This window comes from Sarcophilus harrisii, chromosome 5 (assembly GCF_902635505.1).
Source record: "Sarcophilus harrisii chromosome 5, mSarHar1.11, whole genome shotgun sequence".
NCBI classification, from domain to species: Eukaryota; Metazoa; Chordata; class Mammalia; order Dasyuromorphia; family Dasyuridae; genus Sarcophilus; species Sarcophilus harrisii.
The window spans coordinates 124593628-124617680 of NC_045430.1; the positions used below are offsets into that span (position 1 = coordinate 124593628).

The 24053-nt window shown below is 33.9% G+C and overlaps 1 protein-coding gene across 1 annotated transcript in view; it reads left to right on the top strand.

The window, feature by feature from the left end:
- Positions 1–24053, top strand: part of TAF3 (TATA-box binding protein associated factor 3) — a 229250-nt gene that overhangs the window by 142909 nt on the left and 62288 nt on the right. Inside the window, exons 3-4 of the mRNA XM_031938510.1 lie at positions 830–2652; positions 21208–21290. Coding sequence (XP_031794370.1) covers positions 830–2652; positions 21208–21290 — 1906 coding nt within the window. The remainder of the gene's footprint in view (positions 1–829; positions 2653–21207; positions 21291–24053) is intronic.

The following is a 24053-nucleotide window of genomic DNA, read 5'->3' on the forward strand; positions in this document are numbered from 1 at the left end:
TTGTGTATCATAGATATCCTTGGCAATTTCTTAAAATCTAAGGACCCTTCTCAAAATAATATTTATTGCCCACATTCATAATTGAAGGAAATGCTAAATTTCAGTTAGAGGTTAGTAAAAATAATACTTGTGTTTTGTTTCTTTTTGTTTTTTATATAAGACCCCCCCTAAAGTCTATTCACACATTCAGCTTTTTGGAGAATCTTATCTGAATGTGATAAATTTATGATCTAACTTTGTGCTAATTGCTTTATAATAAATTTCTCTGATTTTGAAAAGTACTGGATTAAAAAGTAATGCATGCTGCATTTATGGGAAAGGTAAAAACAGAATTTGTAATGTTATATGTCCTTTTCCTATAGTTAAGTATCACCTAATAATTATTATACATAAAGATGTGCAAAGGAAAAATTTTAAATAAATGATTATTAGGATCACTTCTACTACTTTAACTTACTGTATCAATTCAAGGTTTTTTTTTTTTTTTAATTCTACCTTATTTCAATGCATTTTTGTAGTTATCCTAAAACATGAGGTTTTTATTTTGACACATATTTATAAGGAATTTTGTAGCTAGCTTTGTAACAGGCTCTAAGACATCCAGTAGTAATAATGCTATTAGTTGGTGATAGAATTTGATTATTTTTATATTGTTCCTTATATTTGCATATTCCCTATTTTTCTCTCTCTCAGGTCTGCTTTTGAATTCTATCATAGTACTTTACCTGTTATGTAAGCAATATGTCTATTAATTTTATAACTTTGAGGCACTGTTATTATGCATTAGGCAAATTCCAAAAGCAATTTCTGTTTTTCTGCTTTATAACAGAGGAAGAAGAGGAGCAGGTGCCTACTGATGGGGGCACATCAGCAGAAGCTATGCAGGTTCCTTTGGAAGAGGAAGGAGAGATGGAGGAGGATGAGACCATTAATGATGAGAATTTCTTGAGCAAGAGACCATTAGATAGTCCTGAAGCTGAAGAAATGCCTGCTATGAAACGACCTAGGCTGGCAAGTACTAAAGGAGATACCCTGGATATAGTGCTGGAACCACGAGAACCACTTAGTTCAATAAATACTCAAAAGGTTCCACCAATGCTTTCTCCAGTTCATGTACAGGACAGTGCAGATTTAGCCCCTCCTTCCCCAGAACCACCAATGTTGGCTCCAGTTGCAAAATCACAGATGCCAACTCCAAAAACATTAGAAACAAAACCATTAACACCCAAAACCAAGGCCAAAACTAGCTCTCCTGGACAAAAAACAAAATCACCTAAAACCTCTCAATCACCAGCAATGGTTGGAAGTCCTATCCGCTCACCAAAACCTGTATCCAAAGAGAAAAAATCACCTGGACGTGCTAAGAGTCCCAAGAGTCCCAAGAGTCCCAAAGCTCTAATTCATACTTCTCAAGCACCAGTCAAAGCTGAAACACCAAACAGAACTCCTTTGGCTGCATTAAGTGACAAAATTGGTAAAGAGAATATCCAAGTAAAACAAATTCAAACGCCACCTGATTCTGGGAAACTGAACAGTGAGAATCAATCTAAAAAGGTTGTTGTAACTGATAAAACTATTGATGATTCAATTGATGCTGTGATTGCTAGAGCTTGTGCTGAACGTGAACCAGATCCCTTTGAATTTTCCTCAGGTTCAGAATCAGAAGGAGAAATTTTTACTAGTCCTAAAAGGATTTCTGTTTCAGAGACTACCACTCCCAAACCCTCAGTATCTTCCAACAGTTTCAATAAGGCCGGATCCACACCTATCCCTCCTTCAGGGGGAACTTCAAGCTCAGATATTTCATGGACAATGGATGATTCCATTGATGAGGTTATTCGAAAAGCAAACATGGGAACTCCTTCAAATGTCCCCACCAATTTTCCTTATTTCTCTTCTCCATCTGCTTCTCCCCCTACCCCAGAACCTCTTCTCAAAGTATATGAAGAAAAAACGAAACTGGCTTCAGTAGAAGTGAAAAAGAAATTGAAAAAGGAACTTAGGACAAAAATGAGAAAGAAAGACAAACAAAAAGAAAGAGACAAGGAGAAAGAGAAAGAAAAATTCAGGGAGAAAAGCAAAGAGAAAGAAAAAATCAAGGAGAAAGAGAAAGAAGTCAATCGGGAAACAAAATTTCCTTGGAAGGACCTTATTAAGGATGAAGACTCAGATCCCTACAAATTCAAAATAAAAGACTTTGATGATGTTGATGCAAAAGTAAGGTTAAAGGACGGCATCATGAAGAGGGAGAAAGAGAAGCACAAAGATAAGAAGAAAGAAAAGGAGAAAGGCAAAAAGGAGAAAGAAAAGAAGGAGAAAGAAAAAGTGAAAGAAAAAGGAAAGGAAGATAAGATAAAAGCTCCATCAACTCCACTTGTATTACCTCCTAAAGAAATGGCTTTGCCCATGTTCAGTCCTGCAGCAGCAATGAGGCTACCATCAATGTTGCCTTCCTTGTCCCCAATTCTTCCTGAAAAATTGTTTGAGGAAAAAGAGAAGCCTAAAGAGAAAGATAAGAAGAAAGACAAAAAGGAGAAGAAGAAAAAGAAGGAGAAGGAGAAAGAGAAGGAAAAGGAGAAGAAAGAGAAGGAAAAAGAGAAAAAAGAAAAGGAGAAAAAAGAAAAGGAAAAGGAAAAACACAAACATGAAAAGGTAAGCCATTTTTATCATCTTATAAATTATCTAGACAAAAATCTATTTAAAACTGCAGATAAGGGGACAGCTAGGTGGTACAGTGGATAGAGCACCAGTCCTGAAGTTAGGAGAACCTGAGTTCAAATGTGGCCTCAGACACTTATTATTTCCTAGCTGTGTGACCCTGGGCAAGTCACTTAACCCCAATTGCCTCAGCATTTAAAAAAAAAAACCGAAACCCTGCAGATAAACAGTCACAATAATTTCTCTCTCTCTCTCTCTCTCTCTCTCTCTCTCTCTCTCTCTCTCTCTCTCTCCTAGATATATATGCATATTGATATACACATACAGACATGGGTATTTATGTGTAAATTTCACATATATATATATTTACTTGGTTTTAAACTAGTTATCCTTACCAGAAGGGTTGGTTTTAAAATAGGGGGGAAAATCAGTTCACAATTTATTTTTAGGTTCACCTACTGAACATTTGAAAACAGTATCATTGTGATTACTGTATGTTCTTGGACAAGTCATTTAACATTCCTGTGCTTCAGTTTCCTCTTCTTCAGAATGAAGAGGATAAATTAGCCTCTGTGATCCCTTTTCAGCTTTATACATATTACTTTGTGATTGGAACCATCATTGAAAGATACATTAAAATTCATAAAGCATATTGAGCAACATTACAGAAATAATGGATCAACTTGTTTCTAGGTTAAAATTAAAAAAAAAACAAAAACAAAAAACAAAATCCCAAAACCTTAGTCTAACATTTTAGGCTCACCAAAGCTAGGTTCTGGCAATTTTTCCAGTTATTCCATATTATTTCCCTTCCCAAAATTTGTATTCTAGCCAAATAGGTCTGTTAATTGTTTCCAAAATTCAGTGGTCCATCTCCTACCTCCTTTCATTTATGAAGTGTCATACCTGGCATTATATTCTACGTTGCCTTGGGTCAAAATTCTTTTTTCAAGACTCAGTTCAGGTATCACTTCTTTCTTGAAACTTTTCCTGAGAGCTCTAGTTGTTAGTACTCCATCAATCCTTAAATTAATTTATATTTTATATGTTTATGTTCATTTTATATCTCTTTTCTTGCTTATCTGCATTATCCTATCATTTACCTCTGAAACAAGACAAAATATTAGATTTTGGTGTTAATATCTGGGCATATGGAGATTATTAAGGCAAGTTTTTTCATAGTAAATTTTTGCATTAAACTTCTTGATAGGGAAGAACTCTGATGGAAAAAAGTCTCTTGACTTGGTGGCTAACACAGTTGGTTTCATTTTATTTATTATTTAATTATTCCAATTAGCCTGTTAAAGTTTTACATTTTACTTCTGTATAATTTGGTTATACTTTTTACGTATCTTAGTTCCCAGTCATCTTGGATGAAATTTATTGGTCTTTTGTTAGTCATATGGCTTTTTCTGGCCAATAAACTTATGGGAATATCAAGCAAGATACTCAACTCTGCTTTATGTTAAGGCGTATGAATAGCCATTTTGAATGTAGTTTTGATACTAGTCTCTAAATGGGATTCAGTAGTTTTTTACCTCTTCATGCTTTTACTCAAAAAAGAGTGGAAACCATAAAATACTATATACATTTGAACTATTATTTTGTCATTATCATTATCCTCATGTTTATCCCATAGACTTTCATAATTTAAGCAAAGTTTCACATAATAAATACATTTGAATAGGCCAGGTCTGTAAGGCATAAATAAATGTGAGATAAAAATACCATTTTAGGACAGATATCAGAGTAATTTCTAAAGATTCATGAATCTTGATAAATATTTTATAATGTTTTATTCCTCTCCCCACTTTTTCTCTCCACTTACCCACTCTAAAAATTGGGGGGAAATGACAAAATTTGTTTAACTACTTTTCAGTTTTCACACTAAGCAGTTTCAGATCCTACAGAAACATGGACATTTTCCCCAGTAAGTTTCTCTCTTGTGTGTTTACCTGAATCAACTGTGTTTTTAAAATTTGCCTTTTAATCTTATTTGCCACCTTGCCATCCTTACATCCTAGTCTTTATGCAGAAGGAAAAAACCCAAATAGGATACATGGAAAATTTGTTAGTATCCTTGAAAAAAATGATACATAGGGCATTCATTTGGAGCATTACTATGATTGCTGTTCTTACCTTTCCAACCTTGTTTATTCTCCTATTCTATTTACCACTAGATCTACTTAAATGCCTCATCATGATGTATAGATTAGCCTGGGCTATGAGCACTTTTGAAAAGTGCTGAAGAGGCTGAAAACTCTTTGAGTAGTCGACCTAGTGATGGGTAGTATATGTTGTCTAAGATGGGAAGTTCATGGAACTAGAGACTCTCAGGACTACATTGCACAGTGGATAAAGATTTAGACTTAGAATTAGAAAGGCATGGATTCAAATCCTGCCTCTGACACTGGCTAGCTAGGTGACAGTGACAGATGACTTCACTTTCTTGGGCCTTACTTACCTCATATGTAAAATTGGTGGTGGGGGCAGGGACTGTTAGACTGATAACCTCTCAGATCCTTTTCAGTTTTAAACTGATGATTCTAGGAACCTGTGATCATAAGTTATAAAGGGATTAAGATCTACGTTATCAGAAAGGATACACATACTGACAAAATTATTGTTGCTTCAAGTAGTAAGGTAAATATCATTTAAAAGAAATTCTAGGTATACAGGAAATGGGGCAAGAGTTGTACTTCTCACCTGAGTTGGATCTAGAGCACTGTTTTCCAAAGTGAAAATCATGGAATGACCCCCAAGGGTTTTTGATGAATAATTTGGAGGGTGGGAAGATGGATCATATTCAATCCTCTCCCACAATAGCCCATGTGATCTAAATCTCCAACTCTACTGCATCATATGTTTTATGGATCACTTTACAGTTGCATTCTGTCCCCTTCCACCTTTGGCCATTTGGTTCTATTTGGCTTTTCAGTTTGTGTAGCATAGAGGGACATATGTAATCTAACTGAACAGGCATTGAAATAATTACTTAGGGAAAATCCCTGTTTACCTTATCAGTGCAGAGATGAGTCTTATTGTTCAGAGCAATTGTTTGTAAGAGTTCTTCCTCTCTCTGTTTTATGGAGGAAAGTGAGTTTTATTTAAGGTGAGCTGGCATGGATGAGTTGTTTCCTATACTGCAGTTTTCATTATATTTTCTTTCTTCCCCCAACTTAACCAAACTTCCATATTTCTACTGAAGAAATCATCATCTTTTTCAGTCACCCAGTTTTCCCATCTCACTGTCATGCTTGACTTAACTTCTCATTTTCACTCATTCTATATAAATGATTGTTTTCCAAGTCTCCTTGTTTCTACTTCATTAGTGTATCCCCTTCTTGTTGCATTCTCTTCATTTATAGAACAATCATTCTCATCTCTTCTTTCTTAGACTATTAAAATAACATCCTGACTGGTGAACCTGCCTCAGTCCTCTATTCCCATTCTAGCCTGTTTTCATATAGCTGCCAAGTTGATATTTCTGAAATGCAAATCTAACTTTTTACTACCCTGCTCAACTCCAGTAGCCTCCAAGTGACTCTAGGAGCAAGTATCATTTTATCTACATTTTGTTCTTTAATTTCTTTTTTTTGTGTAAGTTTTATAATGTATGTGATTATTAACAAAATAGTATATGTATACTTTGTTAATAAGTAAATATGCATATATTGGGGTGCATATTTTATGGTGTACACAATTACTAATAAAAGTCGTTTATATGTTTTGTTAATTAGTAAATATAACTATATGAGGGTACGTATTCAAATTTTACTAAATAGTGATACATGATAAGAGATGTAGAGCCACAAACATGGGAAGATGGTATTCAGAGACGCTATATTATAAAGCCAACACTAGGTTATTTTGTATAAATGAAAGAATGGTCGTATCTAAATTGCATTTACTATACGTTGTTATGGGAGTAAAAGTATCACCATCTAATTTACTCATAGGAGCACACAATCATTCAAACATTGACTTCAGTCATCAAGAAAGCATTTTTCAAAAACTGGCTTATAAAACTATTTATTCACCAAGATTAATATTTATCAGCTCTAATTAAATTTATCAATGACAGTAAAGTTGTTCTTCATCCATAAAGATAATGACTATTCCTTTGTTAATAGAACATATTCTTTGAATTGTTTTTAGATAATGATGAAATACACATGTTGTTCCATCAATATATTCTCAAGAAATTCTTATGACCCAGAACATTTTTATTTTTTTTTTTCTTTTCCATTCCTTCCCCACTCATTAAGAAAGTACAAAAATATGATACCCACTGTATGTATGAGGTCACACAAAACATTTCCACATTAGCCATGTTGTGGGATAAAAGAAAAAAGAATAAAAAGAGAAAAATGTATTTAATTCTGCATTCAGAGCCCATCAGTTGTCTTTTTGAAGATGGATAGCATTTTTAATCAGGAGTCCTTGGACATTGCCATGGACCATTTTATTGATCAGAGTGGCTAAGTCTTTCACATTTGATTATCTCTATAGTATTGTTGTTACTGTGTACATTGTTCTTCTGCACATTGGATCATTTCATATCCATCTTTGCAAGTCTTTCTGAAACCATCCACTCTATCATTTTTTAAAGTACAATAATATTCCATCACAATCTTATGCCATTACTTGTTCATCCATTCCCCAGTTGATAAGCATCTCTTTAGTTTCCACGTCTTTGCTACCACAAAAATTAGCATTTTTCCACAAAAGGAGCTATATCCTTTTCCTTTGATCTCTTTTGAATATACCTGATAGGTAGTTCATTTATGAGCAAAAATGTGTTTTTTACAGTACAACTAGCTAAAGTTAAGAGGCCCAGATGCTGGTCATAAAATATAATAAAAGCTAACTGGTCCACACACATGAATTTTGACCTCTTTCACATGATGTTCCAATGCCATAGTGTTAATTTTACTAAATTCAGTAGGTATAAAGTTAGTATAGTAAAGACCATTTCCCCATATTTGTGAGTATTCTTCTTTTTCTAGAGATTAATATTTCTTTTAGTACTAACCTAATTTATTTAAAATTATAAATGTTCAAGTTCAGCCTTGAAGGAAGGGAAGGATATAAGCAATATAGAGTTGAGGGAGAAGAGAGAAGGAATAAGTTCAAACTTGGTGGAATGGCTTAAGCAAAGACATAGAGAAGTAGACCAGAAAAAAAAATAGCAGTGAACTACAATACTGGGGTTTGTGTTTTTTTTTTTTTTTTTTAAATTTTGAACTTGAAGCAAAATAAAATGAACATTTTCATAAACAAAAGTATTAGAGAAAAAAGAGAGTTGCATATGAAACATAAATCTCTAACATGTACAATCTGCTTTTCCTTTTAAGCATATGATAAATTCAACTTGTAACTGTTAAAGTTGTCCTGCTTGTTTGTTTCCTTCTGGCCTTTTTTTTGGTTCTCTTCTCTGTATTTTTTTTTTTTAATGTGTAAATTTCTGGGGAAAATTCCTAAATTTTGATCATAGTTATTGATATTTTAATTTTATATGAATGAATGAATGAACAAGCTCCTATTAAGAGCCTATGATGTGTCATTGTGCTAAGAATATAAAAGTGAGACCTGACACAAAGAGCTTACTTTCTGTTGGGGGAATGAGGTCATAGTCATAGATACTGTGAGAGTAGTCATTATTTTCCAATAATAAAGATAAATTGATATTGTTCATTGAATAAACTATCTTCTCCTCCACCTCCATAAAAAGCAATCACTTTGATTTGCTGTCAATTATGTGAATGTGTCAGAGATATGGTTTTGTTATTTATTTGTAAGGTCTTCAGAAGTCAGATCTGGGAAAATTTTTCAGCACCAAGTTGATTTGCCCATGGTTGTAAAATCATTCTGAGGTTGAATTTGGACTTATATCTAGCTTTCCCTTGAATGGTAATCAGGTGGTGAAATATAGGGATTCAGAATAACCAAAAAAAGCCCAAGAAAATATTCCTGGTAACATTTCACTCTCTGTGTTGTATATTTTGGCTACTTCTCTTTCTAAAATAAATTTGTTGGAGGTTGGGAGGTAGGGTTTCCCTCTGTGACTATAATTTCTTGGGGGGGGGGGGGTTCGTCTTCTTAAGTCTCTTAAAAATAAGGAGTCATCTCAAACTTTTATTTTGTCTTCAGTATTAAAAAAAATGTTTTCTACAAGTTTATATTCCAATGTAAGAATTACTTGCCAGATATAATAGAAGCTAATCTCATACCTGTATTGACTAAGAAATGTGCCATTATAGTGTAATGATACAATTTACTTTTTTCTTATTTGAAATATTTTGTGATCAGAAAATATTTCTATTTGAAAATAAAGTCTACTTACTATGATACCTGATGGACAGCAATAGAATAATTACTTGCTCATATTTACAATTCAAGATAACAAGTTATTAATTTTTTCTGTTAATTCAATTATCTTTTTGGATATATTTGCATGCAAAGACATTAGATCTATCAAATATTTGTTGCTCCCCCTCCCCTGCGCGCTCTTGCGTGCCTGTGTGTTTTTAGTTGTAAGGAAAGGAATTTAACATTAAAAAAAAAAAATAGACAGATTATATTGACAAAGCTGCCCATTACCTTGGCAAAAAGTCCCTGTCAAAAGATAAACTTTAAAGCTAGAATGCATGAAAGAGTTCCCAGATAGAATTAAAATTTAAACTGATTCTTGATAGATAAGCTTTTTTTAAATCCACCTCTTTGCTGCAAGTCAGGATTTTAAAAATAAATTTCCCCCTTAAATCTCCTGAGCGATTTTCATTTTTTGCAAGGCCGCACTGCTGGTGTCCTGGAAAAATGGAGAGTTAGAGCTTTATCAGTTGGTGCCCTGAGGTATGTGGAAAAGAAGCTAAATCCTTGAAGATTAGCAAAAAAAATGCAGCACATGGCAATAAGGGGCTTATATGACTACTAGTATTAGTTCAGGTGAAAGAAGTATTGCTTATACATAAAACTGGACAAATCCACTGACAATGTATTTTTAGTTAGCTACAAAGGAGTCTTATATTGCTGGACTTTACCTCTTTGGTGATTTGGGAAGCTTAGTAATCCACTGTAAATGCTCTTCTGCTGGCCCCAATTCTCAGTATTACTTCAGAGTTCTGCTCTTTTATTTTAACCCCTACAAGCACAATTTCCTGATAAATATTTCTTCACGTGTCTGCAAAGGATACAGTCTATTCACGAGTGTTATTTGTGATTGGGTGTTTAATTTAACATTTTAAATTTTTAAAATTTATCTCAGAAATAATAAGGTACATGTAAGAGAGAAGTTATATTTCTAAGAGATGACATTTTAATTGCTATTAGGGCAAGTACTGCATAAATATGTCAATATTTATTTATAAATTTATATGTCATATTCTAACAATTATGCGTTATTAGCAATTTCAAAGTAATTAATTCCTATCCCTTTGCTAGTTTCCCTCCCAGCCCCCCATTTGTTTAATGTGGATAGGTTTTCAGCCTTCTCCTTGCCATTCTGGTTGTTCTTTACCTATCTCATCTACTTCATCTTTATTTGAACTAAAACTCTGACCTCTCTAGAATTTCTAATAGACTTTTGGACATGTCACTTAGATATTCCCTGATGCCAAAACCAGAACATGCATGAAGCTGACTGACCATCTTTTCCCATAAACCTGTGCTTTTTTTGATGCCTCTGTCTCTGACAGAGTTGCAAGCTTATTCCTGGTCCTCACATGTGTCCAGTTAAGTCACCTAGGCCCTTCAAGTTCCATTCAAGTAATATCTACTTTGTGCAAGGCACTGTATTAGGTTCTGGGAATGTAAGCAAAAAATAAAATGCTCCCCTCCCATTCCCCCAGCCTTGAGGAAGTTGTATTAGACTGGAAAGGATAAACTGGAGTAAAATATCAAGGTAGGAGAATTATTGGAGGAAAGGGGAGATTAGGTAAATTAATCCTAAAGAGAAAGAAAAAGAATATAATAAACTAGGAGGATGGAGAATTCACCCTTTTAGCATTTATTAAACACCTACTTTGTGCTTACTGTTGGAGGACTGTTGAAATAGTCCTTGCCCTCAAAGAACCTAAACTCTTTTCTAAGGAAATAATATGAATATACAAATTTAAATACAGAGGGAAGGTAGAGTAGGATAGGACAAAGCATAAGCAAGGCTGCATAATGCTTATGACAGAGAAGATGGTGGTTGCTAAGGAAGGGAACTTCTTTCTGAGTAGCCTTCAGTTTTAAATCTTAGGAATTCCAAGTGGATCTATAGGGCAGTAGTTTGTCACATCCTATGTAATACCAATTATAATGTTAGTTTGATTATCATTGTCAGGAGGGCAGATAGCTAGACTATTTAATCCCAAATGATGGTCACCAGTGTACCTAGCCCTGAGGCTGTATACAAGGGAGGATCAGGAACAAAAGAGATTAACAGTTTATGTAGCTCAGATTCCCAGAGCAGCTTTAGAGTCTCCACTCTAGACCCCAGTTTATATAAAGTCTTTAGTGGGAGTACCATGGCTGAGAACTCAGATCCAAGGGAAGGCTGAAGTTCTGTCACTCAGAACCTGAAGAACTTTCCAACTGGCTGGTTGTGGCATTGTTTGGCAGCACTTTATTGAAGCTTCTATTAAGGAAAGCTCAGATCAAAACTGAGGTCAGGAGTTTTCAGAGCTCAGATCATGAGGTCAGTGATCACATTTCACCCAGGATCAGACAGGCTACTTTGGATGCTCTGAAAGCAATGCAGGTCCCTAGCCTGAGATATTCCAAAGATCCTAGAATAACATAACACTTAATATCCAGAGGAAGTAGGAGCAGGACCCAAAAGGATGCAAAACAAGACTAAGCAGAGCTTGGGCATTTCCTCCAAAAGAGCACAGAACCTGTCCCTAATATAAAGTTTGAAGTCTAAAGTAAATCTGAAAGAATACAGAAACAAAAAAGAGACCTACCATAAAGAGTTATTGTGGTGACAGAGATTGTCTAAGACATACACACAGGAGAAAAACCTTAAAGAAGAATGCACCTTGGTCACAAGTTCAAGAATTCCTAGAAGAAATGAGTTTGGGTTTTTTTTTTTTTTTTTTTGAGAGTTAAAAATGATTTTAAAATGAAATGAGAATGCTAGAAAAAAGAACTGAAAAAGAAATGAGAGTTGCAGAAGAAAAATTTTGAAAATCGATTCTGTGAGATGGCAAAAAATATTAAAACAAAGCCATAAGATTGAAAGAATAGAAAATATAAGATATTACATAAAGATGTCAAGCTTTGAGATGTTTATTTGTGAATAGTATAGAAATAATTTTATAAAAATTCTTTTCTGATGGCTAGGATTTTTATCTTACATACTAAGAAAATAATTAAATCAAAAGGATTTTTAAGCAGGAAAGAGAGAACATTAAGTTGACTATTCAAAGGGGGAGTAGAGAGAGTTGGAATACTTCTATCTTAACCATTAAATATGCTTATAACTGGGAGGCTTTTAGGAAAGTAAAATATATAATAATATATTAATTGATAATGATGTCTCAGTTGTAGTTTCTATCAGGAATTGATAGAAGTAATATTTTGGGGAAAGGGCTATTCTTTATGCCAAGTCTTATTTGGCCAAAAAAAAAAATTTTTTTTTTAAAAACAATTTCAAATTTAGACAGGACAGAAAGTCTAGCAAGCAATAGGGTTTACATTATAATATGTATGCTTATAATTAGTTCTTATATTTTCCAAATGTGAAGAGATTGATTCATATAAATAATACATCTAATGAGGGAAAGGAGACTCATTATTATGGACATGTTATTATTATACATGTTACATATACAATATGTTATTATATACATGTTATTATGGACACACACAGTAGTAACCAGCTTCAGACATAATACCTTTGTAAAGTGAACTTCAAACAGAGCCTATTTTTTTAAAAAAATTTAATAATCAGCACAATGTCTTTAGCCACTGATTCTTTTTTTTTTATTTGATAGTTTTCCTTTTTTTCTTTTTATTAAAGCTTTTTATTTACAAGTTATATGCATGGATAATTTTATAGCATTGATAATTGCCAAACCTTTTGTTCCAACTTTTCCCCTCCTTCCCCTCCATCTCTTTCCCCTCCCCATCCCCTCCCCCCCAATGGCAGATTGATCAATACATGTTAAATATGTTAAAGTATAAATTAAATACAAGTATACATGTCCTAATAGTTATTTTGCTGTACAAAAAGAATTGGACTTTGAAATAGTGTACAATTAGCCTATGAAGGAAATCAAAAATGCAGGTGGACAAAAATATAGGGATTGGAAATTCTATGTAATGGTTCATAGTCATCTCCCAGAGTTCTTTCGCTGGGTGTAGCTGGTTCAATTCATTACTGCTCTATTGGAACTGATTTGGTTCATCTCATTGCTGGAGAGGACCACATCCGTCAGAATTGATCATCCTATAGTACTGTTGTTGAAGTATATAATAATCTCCTGGTCCTGCTCATTTCACTCAGCATCAGTTCATGTAAGTCTCTCCAGGCCTTTCTGAAATCATCCTGCTGGTCATTTCTTACTGAACAATAATATTCATATACCACAATTTATTCAGCCATTCTCCAATAGCCACTGATTCTTAAAAGTTAATTTCTGAATTGTCCTAATTTCTAGAATCAGAGGATTAAAAAAGAAATTGAAAGAATCCACCAATCACCTCCTGAAAGGGATTCCAAGGTGAAACCTAAGAGAAAATGTTTCAAATATCCAGAAAGAAACAATTCAAGTATAATGAACCATAGTCAGGATAACACAAGATTTAGCAGCTTCAACATTAAAAGATTGGAGGACTTGGAATATGATATTGCAGTGAGCATTGGGGCCAGGATTACAACCAGGAATCACCTACCCAGCAAAACAGAATATAATCCTTCAGAGGAAAAGGTGAATAATATTCAGTGAATATAAGACATTATAAGACAAACATTCATGATGGAAAGACCAGAGCTGAATAGAAAATTTGATTTTTTAAATATAGGATGCAGGAGAAACATAAGGAGGTAATGAGGAAAGGAATATCATAAGGGACTTAATAAGGTTTATCTGTTTACATTCCTACATGGGAGGAGGATACTTGTAACTCATAAGAACTTTCTCATTAGGAAAGCTAAAAGGAGTGTGTGTATGTATATATATATAGAGAGAGAGAGACAGTGAGAGAGAGAGAGCGCGAGCGCGCACGCACAGGTATGAATATGAAGGGATAATATCTTTTAAAAAATAAAATTGAAGGGTGAGAGGAATGTACTGAAAGAAAGGGAGAGGTGGAATGACATAAATTATCATCCATATTCACAATGATTGTGGAGGGGAAGGGAACTAAGTGACCTTTCATTAGAATTGGCTCAAAGATGAAATAATAAATGCGCTCAGTATGAGTATAGAAATCTGTCTTAAACTGCAGGAAAGTAAGATCACTGTATTTCTGAGAATAGCTAAGTTATTTACAGTTAGTTATCATGTTATTTTACTATTACTTATATATAGTGTTCCCCTAGTTCTGTTCATTATATTTTGGATCAGTTCATATAAGTCTTTCCAGGTTTTTCTGAGAGCATCCTGCTCTTCATTTCTTCTAGCAGAAGAGGAAAGGTGATAGAAGAGAGGACATATGAGCAGAGGGGGTAGTCAGAAGCAAAACACTTTTGAGGAGAGTCAGGGTGAAAGGAGAGGGAGAATAGAATAGATGGGGGAAATATAGTTAGCAATAGGTAATTGTGAAAAGAATTTTGAAGCAAATTTCTCTGATGAAGGCCTCATTTCTCAAATGTATAGGAAACCGAGTCAAATTTATAAAAAAATAAAAGCCATATTCTGCCTCGGCAGAGTGTGTGGACCCTAGAAGAAAAGAGATAAGGGCAAGAGAGAGGGGACCCGCAAAATGGAAGCAAGACAAATCCATCTGATCAAGCATCATTTTAATGGGTGCAATAGTACAGATATATATATAGCAGTAGGAAAGAAGGCAGGGTTGTACAAACACAGTACAGGGTGGGGGTCCTAGACAAAGGGTTGGTATCCCGCCCAAGGATGAGCTGCTCAGATGTTTCTGGTGGCAGGAAGCTCTATGATGTGATTAGGGGATGCCTAGATATCTACTTATTCAAAGTTAGGATGTGATTAGGAGATTCCTATTCAGGAAGTCTTTGGTATAATGTGATTAGGAGATTCAACGTATTCAAGGTTGGCCTTATGTGGCTGTAGATTAGTGCTGGCTCCCCACAATATTCCAGTTGATAAATGATCAAAAGATATGAGCTGTGCCCAAAGGGCTATAAAATCATGTATATCCTTTGACCAAACTATCACTACTAGGCTTGAATCTAAAAGATGAAAGGGGGGAAAATAAGGAGGAAAAGGACTTGCATGAAAAATGTTTTTAACAGCTCTCAGGGCAAAGAATTGGTCATTGAGGGGATGCCCATCAATTGGGGGCTGACTCAAAAAGTTGTGTTATATGTTATGATGGAATATTATTGTTATATAAGAAATGATGAGACAGGTGCTTTCAGAAAAACCTGGAAAGTCCTCCATGAATTCAAGCAAAGTGAAATGTACTGGGTACAAAGTAATAGCAATGTTGTGGGATGATTTAGTTGTAAATGATTTTGCTATTCACAGCAATACAGTGATCCAAGATTACTCTGAAGGATGTATGATGAAAAATGCTGTCTGAATACAGATTGAGGCATGCTTTTTTCCCCCTGTAAATAGAAATGTTTAAGTTTTTTTTTATTAGTATTAGTATTTTCTAGTTCATAATAAAAAAATTTTAAGTTGTACAAAAAAGATATTTAAGTTTAGAATTACAGTAAAGCCCCAAATCATGTTGCTGTATTGTTAATCAGTACTTAAACTTCAAATAATAAAATATTTTCTATATTTAAGGCACTGTGCTAGGTGTGGGGGACATAGAGAAACAGTTTTTGCTCTCAAACAACTTACATTCTACTTTGAGGAACACAATACACAGATACCTTTCTATTCAGGACAGTTATTGATTTTTCTCTGCCATCTTAGCTGTCCCCCATATAAGGCTTTTCTGAAACTCTCTGTTTAATCATTTCTAATTAAGGGAATATGATATTTCATTACATTCATGTAACATAATTCAGCCATTTCCCAATTGATGGGTGCTTTCTTTTTTTTTTTTTTTTAAACAATTCTATACTACAATGAGTGCCACTGTATATATTTTTATACATATGGGTCCTTTTTTCTTTTTATCAGTTTTGGAATATATGCCTACTGGTAGTATTGCTAGGTCAAAGAAAAATACACAATATAGCAACTTAGGGTGCACATTTCCAATTTGCTTCCTAGAATGGCCTGATCAGCTCACAACTTCATCAGTAGTGTATTAATATGCCTGTTCTATCATAGCTCTTCTAATTGTCATTTTCTGTAATAAATGTTGGAGAAGAGGTAAAATTAGCATTACTGGTAGAGGTTGGTGGTAAAATTAGCATTGTAACCATTCTGAATTGCAATTTAGAGCTAGGCCTGAAGGGCTATAAAACTGTGATCCAGCAATATCACTACTAGGTTTCTGTCCCAAAGAAATCATTAAAAAGGGAAAAGGACCCACATGTATAAAAATGTTTAAAGTGGTTCTTTTTGTAGTGGCAAAAAATTGGAAATTGAGGAGATATGGATTAATTGGGGAATGACTAAACAAGTTGTGATATGTGAATATAATATACTATAATAATATAATACTGTTGTTCTATAAGAAATGATAATGAGACAGATTTCAGGAAAACCTGGAAAGACATATATAAACTGAAACTGGGTAAAGTGTACAGAATCAGATGAACATTATACACAATAACAACAATAGTGTGTGATGATTTATTATGATAGACTTAGGTCTTCTCAGTAATAACAGTGATCCAAGACATTTCCAAAAAACTCATGATGGAAAATACTTATGATGGCTAACTTTTTCATCCAGAGAAGTAATTATCCAATCTGCATGTGATTATCTAATCTGAATGTGGATAGAAGCATGCTATTTTTTTTTCTTTCTTTTTTTTTTTTTTTGTGGTTTTTCCTTTTGCTCTCATTCTTCTTTCACACTATGTCTAATGTGGAAATATGTTTGACGTGATTGTACATGTATAATATATATCAGATTCTTGCTATTTTGGGAAAAGGGCAAAGGAGAGGGAAAAAATTTTGAAACTCAAAATCTTACAAACATGAAAGTTGAAAACTATACATGAAATTGGGAAAAGATAAACTACTATTAAATGCGAAAAGTAAATATAAGGAAAAAATAATTGTCATTTTTCTTATTTGTTATCTTTGAAAATCTGGTGTGAGGAAGAACCTCAGTCTTAATTTTCATTTCTCTTATAAGAGATCTGGATCATTTTTTAAAATTATGGTAGATCAAAACTTGGCTTTCTTCTTTTCGGTACTTCCTATTTCTATTCTTTAGACACTAAATTCTTAATGGATCAATTCTCTATGTAGTTTCAATTTCAGACTTTGATATCAATGAAATTCATTAAAATTTTTTTTCACAATTCACTTTTCCCTCTTTTTCTAATTGCATTGCCTTTATGCAGAGCCTTTTTAATTTTATGTAATCAGAATGACCAATTTTATCACCTTTGATGGTTTTTTATTCACTTTTTGATCAAAAACTCTTCCCTTGTTTACAGTGGCAAAATAAATAAATATATATATAAATCTTTGTCTTTTCTTTTTTAAAAAAATATTTCAAATTTTTATCAGTGAAATTCACCTCAAATATTTTCTCCCAGTTCACTTTTTTCCTTCTTTTATTCAAACTACATTGCCTTTGTTCTGAATCTTTTCAGTTTTTATGTATTCAAAGTTGCCCATTTTATCTCCTTTTTATCTATTGTTTGGTCAAGAACTCTTTCCCTCTCTATAGTTGGAAAACTCTTTCTTTCCTTTTTCTAATTTCTGTTTAATATGACTTTTTGTATGTGTCCATCTGGAACTTGTTGTGCCATATGGTATGAAGTGTTTATTTAAGCCTAATTTCTTTGAGATACCTTTCATTTTTTTCTAACAGTTTTTGTGAAATACCGAGTTCTCAACTTAGTAGTTTGTATTGTTGGCTTTATCCATTATTCTCCTACTTTGTTCACATCCTTCTGGGTCATGTGTACCAACTCTATTCCATTAATCAACTTGTCTATTTTTAAAAATAATACTAAATTATTTTAATAACTACTATTTTATTATATATTTTGAGGTCTAATAATATTAGCCAACTCTTCCTTCTTATATTATTCATGATTTGCCTTGATGTCTTTGATGTTTTATGCCATTATGTGAATTTTATTAGTTTTATAAAGAAATCCTTTGGTTGTATGATTGATGTGACAATGTATCTATAAATTAGGTAGTATTGTGATTTTGTTATGTTAGCAGCCTAACCATAAGTAACTAATTTATCTCCAATTTTTAGTCTTCCTTTATTGTTATAAATACTGCTTCATAGTTGTAGTCTTACAATTATTATGTATGTTTTAGTAAGTGGACTCCCAGATATTTTATGAATTATGGGATTTGATTTTCTAAATCATTCTGCTAAGTAACATATAGAATGGATATTGATTTTTGTGGAGTTAATATATTCTACTTTCTTGAAGCGATTCATTATTTCCATTACATTTTTAGTTGAATCTTTGGGGAGATGGAGAGGAGGAGGAAGGAAATATTCTTTTTAAAATTATTATTATTATAGCTTTTTACTTACAACATATATACATGAGTAATTTTTTAGCTTTGACAATTGCAAGACCTTTTGTTCCAATTTTTTCCCTCCTTCCTCCCACACCCTCCTCCAGATGTCAGATAGACCAATATATGTTAAATATGTTAAAGTATAAGTTAAATACAATATATGTATACATAGCCATACAGTTATTTTGCTGCACATGAAGAATTGGACTTTGAAATAATGTACAATTAACCTGTGAAGGAAATCAAAAATGCAGGCAGATAAAAACAGAGGGATTGGAAATGCTATGTAGTGGTTCACACTCATTTCCCAGAGTTCTTTCACTAGGAAGGAAATATTCTAGATATTGGGAACAGTTTGTTTAAATGCATCTGTGCAGGAATTAGACTAATAAGTCTGAAAAATAGCTGATAGTCTAATTTTACTATAATATAAAGTTTATGAAGGAAACTAATGAGAAAGAAAGAAGCAGGATGAGCAAAGAATAAACATTTTTTAAGTGCCTACCGTGTACCAGGCCTTCTGCTAAGTGCTGTACAAATATAATCCTGTTTGTTGTTCACAAAAACCCTGCAAGATAGGGGCTATTATTATTCCTATTTTACAATTGAGAAAACTGAGACAAACAAAAATTAAGTGACCAGCTCTGAGAGCCAGTAAGTGTCTGAGACCAGATTTGAGCTCAAATGTCTCATACCCCAGAAATTTTACTGGAAGTGTAGGTTGGAGTTGGATTTTGAAAGTTGTCAGATTACAGCCTGAGAATTTTGTATTTTAACCTAGAGAACTAGGGAACCATTGTTATTTTTTGAGCGTGAGAGTGAAGTGGTTAAATCTCTTCCTGAGGAAAATTATTTTGTAGTTGTGGGAAGAATGGGATCAAGTATGTATTTAATAAGTATCTAACTTTTAGTATTCCATATTTGGAAGATGAGCTCCCTGACTGACCAGGCTGACAAACTGTATTCTTTACTTTGGAGTCTCTTTAGTACCCCATTGTGTCAAGCAACAATACAAAATGGAACTATGTATGAAGCTCTTACTCTATTGCCGAACACTAATTATTATTATCCAGTCACATGTAATCTGTATCAACCACTTGCTTCAGGAAAAAAAAAAGATTATTCAGATGAATTGTACCATATATGCTGGACATTTCAATGCTGCCTACTACTATACATTTACAATATTTTACACATTTCCCAAAATCTCTACCTTAGAAAGGACCTTTGGAGACTTATCTAGGCCAGTCTGTACCTGAACAGTAATTTCTAGTGCAGCAAGCTTAACAAATAATCATTTAGTCTTTGCTTGAATATCTCTAGTCAGAAGCTATCTACTTCTTCCAGAGGCAGCCCATTCTACTTTTCGACAACTCTACTTATGAAGAGTTTTTCCTTTGATTAAGCTGAGATTTTCTTCTAGACAACTTCTACCCAGTGTTTGTAGGGCTATTGATTGGAGCCAAGCAGAACAGTAGTGCCTTTCCTGTTTTTCAGAGACCTTTGCAAGTATTTAACGACAAGTAACAACATATCACCCTCTGAGTCCCTGAGTCTTCTCAAAATTAAACCATCCTATTCTTTCATCACATCCTCGGGTAGCATGATCTCAGATCCTTCTGGTCATCCTAGTCATGCCTTTAGATGTGTTTTGGCTTCCTATTGTTCTTAAAGTGAGGTGCCCTCAGCTGTATACATTACTACATGTTTGATCAGCAGAAAATGTAATCTTCCTGAAATTTTTGTCCCCTTAATCAGTAATTTATTCATTCTCCAATGATACTAGAATTGTGAAAAATCTGTTTCATTTCTCAGACATTCCATTATCTCTCCTACCCCCAATCTTAACACAGCACACACATTACATTGGAAATTTGTCTCATTATATCCCAGACCTGTAACATATGCATGTTTACACATTTCTCTCTAGTCAACTATGGGCATTGCCTCACAGAAGCTATTCTGAGCACTGAAATGACAAAAAAGAAAGTTGGAAGGCTTGAGTAACCTCATCAAACACCCAACTGTTGTTAACAATATAACTATTGCCTACCCAAGCTAGAAATATGTCATCTTATTGAAATTTATTTCAAGTATGCCAGAGCAAAATATAGCCTAGGTTTAAACTGAAAGAATAAATTCTATCTTAAAAAACAAACAAAAACCTCTCCAGGTGAATGAATCGTCTTCATTGGATTTATATAAGAAAGGAAAGAAAAGAAACAGATCTTTATTAAATGCTATTTATTGCTTCCTATATTCCAGGAACTATGGATGATGCTAAGTGCTTTATCTCCTTGGAAGCTCAGAATAACCTAGAGAAGTTAAATTGCATTTGAGAAAACTGAGGCATGATTTGCTCAGTCACAAAGTTAATAAGTATTGGAGGCAAAATTTGAACTTGTGTCTTTCTGATTTCGGACCCAGTGCTCTATGCACTATATTACTTACCTATTTTTATGTGATACAATATATCATTTACTATTTGACAATTCTTTCCAAATTCAAGAAATTAACCTAAATTGATTTATTGTAATATAATATAAGTTGTCATATTTATGATATATAATAATAAAATAAAATAACAAAGTAATTTGTAAATCACTTAGCCCAGTCCCTGGCACATAATAGGTACTATATAAATGCTTTTTCTCTTCCCTTCTCTCCAAGTTAGTCATAATTGCATCTTGAATGTGTTTATATAGTTCTTAAGAGGTGGGATAGAGAGGGAGGACTAGAATATTTTATTGAAAACAATGTTTAATTTCTAATGTGCTTTCTTGAACAGATAAAAGTAGAACCAGTTGTTCCAGCCCCATCACCAGTTATTCCCAGATTGACACTAAGAGTAGGTGCTGGCCAAGACAAAATGTAAGTACATCGAGTTTTGAATCCAAGAAAGAAAAATATTTTTTCTTAATTTTTAAAAACCTAAACTTTTTCAAATTTTATCTAAAGTTTGGATTTGCAAATACCTTTTGGTATTTTTTTGGTGTGTTTCATTTAAAAAAATATTTGCTTCTTGGTATATAGCTACTTTCACTCATTTTGATTTATAGGACTCTTATTTCAATACTGGTGTATGACACTTTTAAAATAGAATTTAAAATCTAATCTGATATATTTATAAGAAATCCATAAACTGATGAGAAAAGTTTAGTAACCTTTGGTTTCCTTTGCAATCTTTTGTATTTTGGACCCAAGAATTTACTTAGATTAGAAAAGGAGCAGAAATTTGGCCTTCTCATGTTCTCACTGGCTCATTTCATCTAAAATGTATTTTGCAGTTTTTTGCTAGTTCCTTTTCCATTTCCCAGTAATATGCACTAAAGTACTACAGTGTGGAGAAAAGTGGCTCCATGGGACAAAGGCTCTTTTTGTTTAAAACCAATTTTTCAACAAAAATCTGTTTTCTTACCCTAGTTAAAAAGAGGGAAAGAAAGCAAGCAGGCCGGGGGAGAGAAAGAAATCTTTTTTTTTTTTTTTTTTTTTTTTATTTTTTATTTAAACAAATATGCAATTAAGTCAGACCAGTTCCTGCATTGTCCATGTACAACTTTTCATTATATTTTATTATGCACTGAACCTCTTTCCAGAAAGATCCTGAAATGTACAGTGTTCTTCCCTCTTCATAAAGTGAAGCACTATCTATAGTTCTCAACTCATTGGAGGACAAAGGAACAAGGAAGCAGTTCTACAAATAGCACACTAAAGAACTACTACTCACTGTTATCTTCTGTACTAGACTTTCTTCTCAAAAAGGAAACTATTTCCTGTTCATTTATTCAACAGATAATTCACATTCTAACTTTTGAAATAATTTTGCACTTGATATTTATTTATTTATTTTTATTTAATAGCTTTTTATTTACAGATTATATGTATGGGTAACTTTACAGCATTAACAATTGCCAGACCTCTTGTTCCAGTTTTTCACTTCTTACCCCCCACCTCCTCCCCCAGATGGCAGGATGACCAGTAGATGTTAAATATATTAATATATAAATTAGATACACAGTAAGTATACATGACCAAACTGTTATTTTGCTGTACAAAAAGAATCGGACTCTGAAATATTGTACAATTAGCTTGTGAAGGAAATCAAAAATGCAGGTGGGCATGAATATAGGGATTGGGAATTCCATGTAATGGTTTTTAGTCATCTCCCAGAGTTCTTTCTCTGGGCGTAGCTGGTTCAGTTCATTACTGCTCCATTGGAAATGATTTGGTTGATCTCGTTGCTGAGGATGGCCTGGTCCATCAGAACTGGTCATCATATAGTATTGTTGTTGAAGTATATAATGATCTCCTGGTCCTGCTCATTTCACTCAGCATCAGTTCGTGTAAGTCTCTCCAGGCCTTTCTGAAATCATCCTGTTGGTCATTTCTTACAGAACAGTAATATTCCATAATAGTCATATACCACAATTTATTCAGCCATTCTCCAACTGATGGGCATCCACTCAGTTTCCAGTTTCTAGCCACTACAAAGAGGGCTGCCACAAACATTCGTGCACATACTTGATATTTAAATATATATGATAGATCATTTAGATTATCATTCTCATTAGAGAAAAAAGGCAGAAATGTATTTGCCATGGAAAATCATCTGAGGTTGGTCTTCAATATTAAGAATATCTATTGCTCTTTTGATGTTACTGAAACGTTTTTTCTCTCTTCTTCAGTAAGTCACTACTTGCCAGTGATACTGGACACCTCTCAGTTCCCTGTCAGAATTGAGAATTCCCAAGAATTCTATAGCCACATTTCTCTTGGAATTCTAGTACTTACGACAGCATTAGGATTCTACCTATAAGCACACTTGTAAAAAAATTATTGATACTTTTTTAAAAATTACTATCATACCTTGAGATATTTCCTTCTCCCATGTTGGACCATTCCTTGTAACAAAGAAATTTAGTGGGTTATACAGCATTCTTGATGTGGGTCTAGTGGTAGAGAATTGAGGTGGGAATCCCCTCTGGTCGGCACAGAGGTCCAACATGAAAGAATTCGTGAACCCAAAAAGTCTGAATGCCAAAAGGAATTTTTATTGGCACTGAGAAGCCAGCTTTGCTAGGAAGACAAACTTCTTAGTGGCAAGAGATTCCTGTCAGGGAAATAAAGGTTATTTCCTTTAGAGAATGTCTTCACAGAGGGCAGGAGTCCTGGCAGGCGGCTGTGCCAAGAAGAGATGTCTCTTGGCAAAGCATAATCCTGCTTTGGACTTCTACAGAGATTTGGAGTTCAAAATTGTCTTTTTATAAGAAGTTTGTGGCTGGAGCTTCTATTGTATGAGATTCAAAACCCCTGGGCCTATATTTCCAGTTGAAAAAAGAGTACTTATCTTGAGTTTCCAGCTACTCAATAGAAATATCAGGCCCAGATCTCCAACTGAATGAGACCACTTATGTTAGAGCTACTGGGAGTGGTCCTGGGCTAATCTTCAACTTAACAGAGGGTGCAGCTACTCCCCACCAAGATTTCCAACAGAATGAAACCACTTAAGTGCCCTGAAGGATAGGTCTGTTAGAGGAGAATTTCAGAGTTTACCCCCATTGCCTCCCCCCAAAAGTCAAGGGGTACAGTTTCAGGGTTCACCCCTGTCATTCTGACCTTGTAGTCCTTTACCTT